At 43.5% G+C, this 12247-nt stretch overlaps 1 protein-coding gene across 4 annotated transcripts in view; it reads right to left on the reverse strand.

Annotated features, from left to right (window-relative positions):
* The window catches only part of rph3ab (rabphilin 3A homolog (mouse), b), a 200048-nt gene that overhangs the window by 103791 nt on the left and 84010 nt on the right, over nucleotides 1-12247 (reverse strand). For all 4 annotated transcript variants that reach the window (XM_055655325.1, XM_055655326.1, XM_055655323.1 and 1 more), the window contains exon 2: nucleotides 570-676. In XM_055655325.1, the coding sequence (XP_055511300.1) occupies nucleotides 570-646 (77 nt within the window). In that variant the 5' untranslated portion in view covers nucleotides 647-676. The remainder of the gene's footprint in view (nucleotides 1-569; nucleotides 677-12247) is intronic.

A 12247-nucleotide genomic window follows, 5' to 3' on the forward strand; every position in this document is an offset into this window, starting at 1 on the left:
GATCATCCCATACACTAGCACCATCCTACACACTAGGGACAATTTACAGTTTTTTCGTCCCTAGTATGTTGGATAGAAGTAGTGTATGAGTGTTTGTAGGTCAGCGCAGACGCGGTGGCCTGAAGGGCCTGTTTCCATGCCACATGTCTAAAACTAAACTAAAAACCCACAATGGAGATTACTTAAAAGGTGTGCTCGGTACCTACAGCTTGACTCTCTTCAACATTTTCCCTTAATAGCAGACGGTGTCGAGAATTTGCCTGCAAACTATTTCCCTCTAGCCTTCAGATCTGAGGCTGTGCAAGGAATGGATCCAGACTCAGAGATAACAAGTGAAGTTCCCCAACTCTCCAAAGACCAGAGTGAAGGAGTGTTATGAAAATGGCTTGGAGCCTAACACATGTAATTGACTGATGCACGGTCTCAGTAAGATTTCACTGTGATATTGGTTGGCACAATGCAACTGAAAAACACAGCATGAGCAGGGGAGATTCATAAATAGATTTGCTTCATAATATTCCAGGGCTTCCACATGCAATTACTCAAGCTGGAGAGGATCTTGGACTTACTTTGCTCGGAGAGTGAGCTGCCGGTCATTAGGGCAGACCCAGCGGGTCGTATTGTTCCCGAATACAGTGTTGGTCATGGCTGGAAACTTGCTGAGAAAGGGCTGTGCCTGCAACAAACAAACAACATAAATCAATTTTAATTTGAGTCTGAAGGAGGGTCCTGACCCTAAACGTCACCTATCCATTTATTCCAGAGGTGCTGCCAGACCCGCTGAATTACTCCTGCATTTTGTGTCAATCTTTGGTATAAACCAGCATCTGCAGGTCCTTGATTCTTCACTTTATACCATATTGAGATAAGAACAATCACTGTGAAAGGTCGGTGCGGCAACTGATTTAGACCCTAAGACAAATGAGCAGAATTAGGCTGTAAAGAAAGTTGGTTTGGCCACACATTCCCTTCCAATTTTATATCTTATTTACAGTTTTGGTAAGGCATTTTTCTTGTCTGTAAATCACGGTGAGAGTTTTGGTCATACTTCCTGTTACGTTTTCCCCAATCCATTTTCCCCATGACAACACTCCGCACTTGGGAGTGTTGTACTCAGTTCTTTTCGTTTTAGAGATAGAGCATACAAGCAGGCCCTTCGACCCATCTAGACTGTGCCAACCAGCAATCGCCCGTACATTAGATCTATGGAATGTGGGAGAAATGTGGGAGGAAACTGGAGCACCTGTAGAAAACCCACGCAGTCACAGGAAGATGGTGCAAACTCTGTACATACAGCATCCCGTATTCAGGATCGAATCCGGGTCTCTGGGGCTGTAAGACAGCAATACTACCACTGTGCTGCACTTCAAAGATATAATTAAATTTGAGGTGGTGCAAAAAAGACTCATGAAGATGTGGACACAAGGGAGGTCCACAGCTGTTGGAATCAGGAGCAAAATATAAATATGCTGGAGGAACTCGACGGGTCGAACAGCATTTGTGCAGGGAAATTAATGGTTGAGGTTTGGGGTCAAAGGACTGAGATTGGAGAGGGAAGATAACTAGCACAAAGAGAAGAGGGGGAGTGGCAAAATGGGAGAAGTGACTGGCGGACAGGGGAGGGGGTTAGGATGGTGGGCATATGGACGGTAGGTGGGCATATGGACAGAGGGGGAGGAATGGAGTCGGAAGATGCAGGTAGATACAAGGAACTGCAGATGCTGGAATCTTGAGCAAAAAACAGAAAGTGCTGGAAGAACTCAGCAGATCAGGCAGCATCTCTGGAGGACATGGATAGGTGACGTCTGAAGAAGGGTCTCGACCTGAAATGTCACCTATCCATGAACTCCAGAGTTGCTGCTTGACCCACTGAGTACCTCCAACACTGTTTTCTTTTTTTCTCATCGAGGGGCTTGATGAGAAAAGCCCATCCCTAATTCCACCAGGATTTGTGCACCCAATATGCTTATCATGCTGCCAGGAGAGATGGATGGGAGCAAGGGCCACACAGAAAAACAAGATCAAAGAGGATGGGAAGAGACATTAAAGAGAAGAGATGCAGAAGACTTTAGTTTAGTTTAGAGACACAGCACGGAAACATGTCCTTCAGACCACCGAATCTGTGCCGACCAGCAATCCCCGCACACCAGCACTATCCTGCACACGAGGGACAATTTACAACTATACCAAGCCAATTAACCTATAAACCGTCTTTGGAGTGTCGAAGGAAACCGGAGCACCCGGAGAAAACCCACACAGGTCACAGGGAGAACGTACAAACTCCGTACAGACAAGCAGAGTATAGTCAGGATCCAACCCGAGTTTCTGACACTGTAAGGCAGCAACTCTATCGCTGCGCCACCGTGCCGCCATGGAGCAGGGATGAAGCTGAAATGGATGTGATCAAGTTTGGATGTTTTAAGAGGAACAGAGAGGAATTGGATGTATGAATTTGAAGAAAAGGTAAACCACAACTCCAAATCTCCAAACGAGAGTGGGATAGGAGGGAGCTTCACAAAATTCACCAGGAGCACGGTAAAATAGAATATCTGATCTTTACTGACAACGGTGCTGCCATCCATTATAAGAAGAAATTTTCACATGGATGACTAATAATCTACAATCTTTACGAATCTATACAATGACGAGGCTAATCCTCTCATTTCACTTTCTCCTGTTATGTCAATGCCTATTCTGCAATGACAGCAGAAAAAAAAGCCTCTTAAGGGCCCGTCCCACTTGCGCGTCACGCAGCTGGTGCACGAAGATTTTGTGAATCCCAAAATCCTGCGGCGCCACGCGCGACTCTGCCTACGCCAACATGTCTCACCACACGCCATGCGCACGTAATGTACGCCTTGCGCGCGTCACAAAGCGTAAATGTTGCGTCGTGCGTCGTAACGCGTAAATTATGTTGTGTAAATGACACGCAAATAACGCCCAAGTGGGACAGGCCCTTTAGTCTTTAATTAATTTAATGTTAAAAGGGTTTTCATCGGTCTTTAGTGAAACTTTAATTTTATTGTGGATGCAAAGCCAAACAACTGCAGACAGTGAGATTCTGCCTGAAGTTTAATTGGGAAATCATTTGATCTTTGCTCCTGTGCTTTATGATGGATACTCAAGAAATTAGAGGAAGGACGAGAGAAAGGTGAACTTCTCTTTGTTGGCCCAGCTCCTTCTACATTTCTTCATACTACTTGCTATGGATTGGTTTCAACCCCAACCATTTCGTTTCATTTCATGAGGAAACCATGGATTTTCTACATTGATCATTCCCACAACATCACCTCATCACTGCCCCTTCACGCAGAGTCCATATTAAGCAGAGTCCATTTAAGCAGAGAATGGGACAAGGAACTGCAGATGCTGGAATCTTGCATAGAACTCAAAGTGCTGGACTAACTCAGCGGTAGCATCTCTGGAGAGCATGGATAGGCGATGTTTCACGTCAGGACCATTCTTCAGACTGAAGAAGTCCCATCCTGAAACATCACCTGTCCACGGTCCTTCACACACACACACATATATCATATATATATATATATATATATATATATATACACACACACACACACACACACACATATCTATATTACTAAATCTCTGATCTTGACCGCTTTTGGCCGACTGTGCTGCGATTTCCGAGAGAACGCCACCACCTACAGCCGTCATTTTTAGAAATAGGGAGAGGTCACGACTCGCTGTCTTTAGTGGCCTTGCACCCTGCATGAAAAGGTATGAAACTGCACTTGAATTTGGTGGCCTTGCACCCTGCTTGAAATGGAATTTCAAGGAATAGCCGTGAGTCAACTGCCAGCCCACCAGCCGTGAGTGAGCTGCCAGCACATCAAGCTTGAGTGACTGAGCTGCTACTGCAAGAATACAGTTGGCCCACAATGTCCATACTAACCCTCTGGAAACCAGTCCCTTCAGCCCACAACACCCATGTGTGTGTGTGTGTGTGTGTGTGTGTGTGTGTGTGTGTGTGTGTGTGTGTGTGTGTGTGTGTGTGTGTGTGCTCAGTGACTGAGCTGCCAGCCCAATAATCCATTCGGCCTACAATGCACATACTAGCCCTCTGGAAACCAGTCCCTTCGGCCCACAACACCATGCTAGTGCTCCAGAAAGCCCCCCCACTGCTGACCAGCAATATTGGAATTGGTGGAGAGGTGGAATATTGCGTTGGGGGACCAGCCCTCCTGTGTGAAGCAGGGACCCAACGGGTCCCACTTAGTCTAGTATGTATATATATATATATACACATATATATAATCTCCCTTCGGTACACGAATATGATGCCAAGTTAAACTGATCTCATCTGCCTATACATGATCCATATCCCTCTATTCCATGCACTTTAAATGCCACTATCGTATATGCCTCTATCACTACCACTGACAATGCATTCCAGGCCCCCACCTCTACATTATACTTTTCTTCTCTCACCTTATAGCTATGATCTGTAGTGTTGGACATTTCAACCCTAGAAAAAAGGTACCTTCTGTCTACCCTGTATATGCCTCTTGTGTTAAGTATTTGCCTCTGTTAATCTCACCAGGGGTGAAAATACAGAGCACACAAATAGGAAGCTGGTGAAAAATGATCAAAATGTTCAAATAATTTGATATAATTTGCCCATTAGCATCAAAACTGCATACAACAGGAAAAACATTGTTATAACACCCCCCCCCCCCTTCCTTCCACCCCTACTGGTCTTATAACATGCAGGGGAAAAGGCGCATCGGAGGTACATCATAACACATTCCTATTTCCATATCTAAATGGGTTTACATGTCTACACAGTCCCTTTGGACACATTTTGAACATCCAGTTGATAGCTGCATAGTATGGAACATTATATAGCTAGTTGCACAGGCTGAGAATGATTTCAATCCACAACCGAATTCAGTTCTCAATCTCTGACAGACGAAGAAGCAAATCTCCTAAATAGATTTTAATTCTCTGGAGAAATGAGTACAGTGCAAGCGAGAAGAAGAAAAATTGCTTTTTAAAAAAAAAAACTGGCACGAACCTTGTTGGTACGGTGTCCTTGGAAATCGTTTTTTAAGTGTAAACACATTTGGTTAGATCTATCAACTTGCCACTTGGCGGCACAATGGTAGAATTGCTGGCTTACAGCACCAGAGACCCGGGTACGATCATAACTATGGGTGCTATCTGCATGAAGTTTGTACGTTCTCCCTGTGACAACATTGGTTTTCTCCAAGTGCTCTGATTTCTTCCCACACGCCAAAAACGTGTAATTTGTAGATTCATTGGTTTCTTTAAACTGTAGATTGTTCCTAGTGTGTAGGATAGTGCTAGTGTATAGGGTGATCACTGGTTGGCGCAGACTAGGTGGGTTGAAGAGCTTGTTTCCACGATGTATCGCTAATGTCTAAAGTTTTGCCAGTATTTTCCTCTGCAGTTATTAATCGTTGAAACCAAAGGTTTGGTCATTACTAAAGTAGATCTCTTGGGCACGAGAAAGATGCTGCTGGAATCTCTGCATCACAACATCACTTCATCTGTGCGCTCTCCCTCAGAGTCATAATCAAACAACACGGAACCAAGCCCTTCAGCCCAAATTGTCCATATCAACTAAATATGGATGGCCATATTTGGCCCATAATCCCTCAAAATCTTTTCTATCCATGTACCTGTCCAAATGCCTTTTAAGCATGCCTTTTAATACATTGATGGGACCGGTTTGGAGGGATATGGACCAAGCGCAAGCAAGTAGGAGTAGTGTAGCTGGGACATTGTTGGCCGGTGTGGGCAAGTTGGGCTGAAGGGCCTGTTTCCACTCTATGACTCTACAGTATCTGCCTCAAATACCTCCTTGGTTTAGTTTAGTTTATTATCACTTGTACCAAGGTGCAGTGAAAACCTTTTGGTGTGTGCTGTCCAGTCAGTTGAAAGACTATGCATGATTATAATCAATCCGCCCATAGTGTACAAATACAGGTTAAAGAAAATAACATTTAGTGCAAGATAAATTCCAGTAAAGTCCAATTAAAGGTAGTCCTAGGGTCACCAACGGGGTAGATGGCTGATCATCTAAAATCAGTACCTCGTTCCTGCTTTTTCCTCCATATACCGTGATTCCTTTAGATCTAAGAGCTAACTCTCTCTTGAAAACATCCAGTGAATTGGTCTCCACTGTCCTCTATGGCAGAGAATTCCACAGATTCACAACTCTCTGGATGACATTTTTTTCCCTCATCTCAGTTCTAAATGACCTACCCCTCATTCTTAAACTGTGCACCTTGGTTCTGGACTTCCCCAACATCGGAAATATTTTTCCTGCATCTATCCTGTCCAATCCTTTAAGAATTTTACATGTTTTAGATGGTAGGTCAGGACTGCTCTCTAATTGGTAATGTGATGGTTCAATTGCCTGATAATAGTGTTATATCCAAAACATACCAAACAAAAGATAAATGGACTTCATATGATTGAACCCATTGGACTCATAAATCAATTAAATCAAGAGATATTGCACAAAAGCCTCTGGACCAGCGACATTTGACCCAAAGATCACTGACAGCTAGATGTGTAAGCACAATTTCTGCTCCAGACTTCAAATCATTTCAGTCTGAGTATTACATAAATCTAATCTTTAAAGGAGAGTTTTTGGCAAGCTTATTATCACAGGGGGAAAAATGATAGAAATAAAATAAACATCACTTTGTGATTATGTAATTATTTGCAAAAGGGCAACAATTTTTTACATAACCTATAATGTTGCCTTTGACAACACCTGCTTCATAGAATACAGGAAAATTCTTGCTATCTTGACATTTTAGCAGGAAAAAGACAAAGAGGGTAATTACTTGGAACACTAATGGCACTGTAAGTCACTAGCCAAGGATCATATTTCAGGTACTCCGAGCAATGTACTCCACTATTTAACATTTGTACTGCTCGTCACTTCCATTAAGAACAGCTCTCAGCAGTTTGACAGTTGTTCTCACTCACCATCATTTATTGTGAGCTTGAAAAGCAAACTCAACTCATTTCTATGATGTTGCTTGGATTCCAAGCGTTGACAGGCATGATTTCAAGCACTGTTGGGTGTGAACGGGATTTTGGCAGGCTCGATATATATGTATATATCCATATATTACAGCAACCACATACTACAAGACCTTTTAACAGACTCATTATGGCAGCTTTAAGGAGCACTGGAGAAAATAGAGCCAGACAGATTCTTTAGACTTTAGAGGTACAGCGTGGAAGCAGGCCTTTCGACCCACCGAGTCTTCACTGACCAGTGAATAACCATACACTAGCACTATCCTACATACTAAGGACAATTTTAAATTTTACCAAAGCCGATTAACCAACAAACCTGCACGTCTTTGGAATGTGGGAGGAAACCGGAGCACCCAGAGAAAACCCACACGGTCACAGGGAGAACGTATAAACTCCCTACAGGCTGCACCTGCAGTCAAGATCGAACCCAAGTCGTTGGTGCTGTAAGGCAGTGACTTTACACATCTTCCCACATTCGGAAGGCATACAGGTTTATAGATTAATTTGCCTAAAATTGTAGGATAGAACTAGTGCACGGGTGATCATTGGTCGGCTCGGACTCGGTGAGCAGTAGAGTATATTTCCACACGATCTCTAAAGTAAACATGATTTTACTGGATTGTATGCAAAACAAAACATTTCATGGTATCGAGGTGCATGTGACAATGAAATAACTGCTCCCACCAAAAGGAGCTCATACTGCTACCTCCTTAATAGGTGATTAAGGGCCACGGACTATGAGCAATGTGACACCTGACTGTGATCGCCCATTGCCTGGCTACGTGGCAGCCACTTGTGAGAACTCTCAGCAACCTTGGAACCCACGCAGAATCAGAGTCAGAGTCATTGCCTAGGCAGGTGGTAAGAAGGTAAAGAGGGAATTAGTCAGTAAAATAATTAGAAGGATATTGTTTGTGAATTTATCATTAGACTTTCTGGTTGTCAACATTATAAGCTGTGTCAGTGCAAACCTTGTCAACAGCATGTTAGCCTGTTTGGGCTTGGGAAAGAGTGTGGAGAGTTATTGCAGTAATTCATTGCTTTTCACTGCAGAAGGAACTGTTGTAATTCCATTCAATTCCATTCCTTTCCATTTAATGACAGCCAGAAAAATTGAAATAAAATCAATTGATTAAATAGCCCCGGGACTATGATCAGGTGACATTAACCGAAACATGGGTCTGATTTAAGACCCCTGGCCGCTAGATACAATCCCTCACTAACTGGGAGATCCCTCTATCTTCTTTGAAGGACAGTGAAAACATTTGAAAATAATAAGATTATCCCTGGAGCCTGAAGGCAGGGAGAGTGCTTTATACAGATTGGACAGCTCTGAGGAAGAAGGGGAAAAAATTACAATGGAATAATTTTAACTTCGTTTAGAGATACAAAGTGGTAGCAGACCATTCAGCCCATCAAGTCCTTGATGACCAGCGATCCCCGCACACTAACATTATTCTTGGGGACAAATTACAATTTTAGTAAGCCAATTCGGCGGCTTCGACCACCCCGGGCCGCGGAGTTGAAACGGCCCGTTCGCGGAGCTTGGATTCAGCCGCGGGACTGACATTACTTACCATCACCCGGCGGGGTCACAACATCCGAAGCCTGGATCGCCTCGGCGCAGAGGGAGAATAAGGGAAGAGACAAAGACTTAAGAATTTTGCCTTCCATCACAGTGAGGAGGTGCCTGGTGAACTCACTGTGGTCGATGTTAATTTGTGTTTATTGTGTGTTTTTGTCATTTTTTACTATACGTAGGACTGCAAGGCAACGGAATTTCGTTCAGACCGCAAGGTCTTAATGACAATAAAGGCTACTTTACTTTACTTTAGCCTACAAAACCATACGTTTTTGGAGTGCGGGAGGAAACCGGAGCACCTGGAGAAAACCCACTCAGGTCACGGGGAGTACGTACAAACTCCGTACAAATAGCACCCGTAGTCAGGATCCAACCGGGTCTCTGGCACTGGAAGGCAGCAACTCTACCGCTGAACCACATTAACACAAAACTAAAAATTTTGTTATGAAGAAGGGTCCCAACCTGAAACATTGATTATCCATTTCCTCTCGAGATGCTGCCTGACCTGCTAAGTTACTCGAGCACTTTGAGTTTTTTTGTAAACCAGCATTTACAGTTCCTTGGATCTCCACTAATAATTTAAGATCAAGGAATCTACTTGTGCAAAGGAGATTTTTTAAGTAGGTGGGCCGAAGGACCTGTTTCTGCTCTATCACTAAACTCAGGGAACTGTAGGTGCTGATTTACAGAAAAAGACACAAAATACTGGAGTAACTCAGCAGGCCAGGCAGTATCTCTGAATAGGTGATGTGTCAGGTCAGGACCCTTCTTCTTTAGGCTGAAATGTCACCTATCTACACCTTAAAAGATGCTGCCTGACCCAAAGATGCTGCCTGATCCTGCACAGGTCTCCAACTTTTCCAATCTACTTGGCAATAAATCATCCTTTCCAGGACCAGACCACCTCTGGCTGTACTGTGATGAAAATGTCTTCGTCACTAGCACTCCCTCTGGGTCAAGGGTGAATTGTTTCCACCGCAGGCAATGTTTAAGAAGCAATTAGACAAGTACATGGATAAGATTGGTTTAAGAGGATATGGGCCAAATGTAGGCAGGTGGGACTAGTGTAAATAGAACATGTTAGTTGCATGGGCAAGTTGGGCCAAAGGGCTTGTATCCACACTGTATGACTCTATGCAGGGAAAAATGGAAGACACTTCGGCACAAGTTCTTTCAATGCAAGGTTCCCAATTGCAAAAAGCTACTACACATAATTCATGGCAAAATCTAGTATTAGTGCAATATGAATGATACTGTGTCTACTGAGACTGACCCAATGACACTCAAATGCTTAGCGTGATCAGTCTAATCAACAGTAAGCCCACAGAGAGCCGACACAGTTCACAGCATTGCAGAAGTGAAAATTACTGACCAGTTTCCCCCTAAACTCCATTCCTATTCCAATAGTCGTTATTGGTTCAATGGCTTCAGCTGCCAGTCCTCCTTCATAACTGGGTGTTCAGAAGTTCATTAATCATAAGAGTACAATTAGGACATTCGGCCCATCAAGTCTACTACACCATTCAATCATGGCTGATCTAGCTTTCCCTCATAACCCTATTCTCCTGCCTTCTCCCCATAACCACTGACACCTTTACTAATGAAGAACCTGTCAATCTCCGTTTGATTAAAACACAATGACTGCGGCAATTAATTCCACCACCTTCTGACTAAAGAAATTCCTTCTCATCTCTTTTCTAATCCTAGACTATCCCACTTGTGGAAACATCCTCTCTGTATCCACTATCCAGACCTTTCACTGTTTGGTATGTTTCAAAGAGGTACCCCCTCATCCTTCTAAACTCTAGCAAGTACAGGCCCAGAGCCATCTATAACGCTCACCATACGTAACTCAATCATCCCAGGGATCATTCTGGTAAACCTCCTCTGGACCCTCTCCAATGCCGGCACATCCCTCCTCAGATAAGAGGCTCAAAACTGCTCACTATCTTCTAAATGCGGTCTGACCAGTGTCTTATAAAGCCTTGCACTTATGTATCTATACACAGTAAATGGCTAGATTGTAATCGTGTATTGTCTTTCCGCTGACTGATTAGTATGCAACAAAAGCTTATCACTGTACCTTAGTACACGTGACAATAAAGTAAACTAAACACCCTTGTTTTTATATTCTATCTAATGCTCGGACAATTTTGTTTCAAGCCATTACTTGCTCAGACCGAGTTACACCTCCATCGAACCTTTTCCAGCTGCCAATCTAGTGACAAATGCAGACCATTTCTTGTTGCAACTTTATGCCCAGTAAGCAAGGCAGGCTCATTTCACTCTGGTCAGTCACGGATGGCAGAGCCAACCTGCACCTCATCAGCCTGAGCTCAGCTCAAGCCTGGGAGTCAGGGTAAACGAAAGCTGTGCCAATCCAAATCTGCAGGGATTGTTATCTTCAAGCTGCATCACTTCACGGTGCGAAGAGCTTGTTTAATGATTTAAAGTGTGCAGCTCGGCAATGTGACACTGCAACACTCCAACAAGGGCTTAGACGTAGAATCGTCGCAATTTTCTGCCTGTCAGCTTCCTGGCTACTGCTTGCTGTCGCTGAGGGAGGAATATAATAAATACTGGTCTAAATGTTCCAGAGCAGTGGTGTACCTTCTCCTGGGGATCAATTCTGCCCTCATTACAGTTAAATTGAATTGGTTTGCAGAGTAGCATCAACCACAAATATTTATGTTGTTTCAATAAATAATATCAGTCATGTTCAGACTTGAGAGATACAGTGCAGAAACAGGTCCATCAGCCCACGCCGATCAGCGATCACCCCGTACACTAGCACTACCTACAAGCTGAGGATAATTTACAATTTTTGCCTGTCAATTAACCGACAGAGCTGCACGTCTTTGGAATGTGGGAGGAAACCAGAGCACCTGGAGAAAACCCACGAGGTCACAGGGAGACCATACAAACTCCATACAGACAGCAGTTGTAGTCAGGATCGAACCTGGGTTTCTGGCGCTGTGAAGCAGCAACTCTACCTCTGCACCACCAGGCTACCCAACAGCGATATTAATTAGGCAGAAATGTTTTTGTTCATTTTGGAACATTGGAAAATAGGTGCAGGTGTAGGCTGATCGGCCCCTCAAGCTCTCATCTCCCACATACCGTCATTCAATGTGATCATGGCTAAACTGTCCAAAGCTTCATTAATGGCTGGCCTACCAAGAGCGACTAAATAGTTTGATTCCGTATTTCTTGGAGTTGAGAAGAATGAGGAGTGATCGTATTTAAACATAAAAGATCTTAAGGGAGTTTAACAGGGTAGATGTTGGAATATTTTTACCAGCTTGAGAATCTCAAACAATTGGACATATGTACAAGAAATTGAACGGGTCATTTAAAACTCAGGTACATAGAAATCTCCTCTCGCGAAGGGAAATTAACCTCTGAAAATATCTGTCTGATGGGTGGAGGCAGCTAGATCATTAGAAGTATTTAAAGCAGAGGTGGATGAATATAAGGCTGAAGAAGAGTCCCGATCCAAAATGTCACCCATCCTTTTTCCCCAGAGATGCTGCGTCCCAATTAGTTACTCAAGCACTTTGTTCTGATCCAGAAGAGGATCTATTATACTCATGAATAATATGATTTGACAGCATAGCAAGTAGG

The sequence above is a fragment of the Leucoraja erinacea genome, chromosome 25, assembly GCF_028641065.1.
Source record: "Leucoraja erinacea ecotype New England chromosome 25, Leri_hhj_1, whole genome shotgun sequence".
Taxonomy (NCBI): domain Eukaryota; kingdom Metazoa; phylum Chordata; class Chondrichthyes; order Rajiformes; family Rajidae; genus Leucoraja; species Leucoraja erinaceus.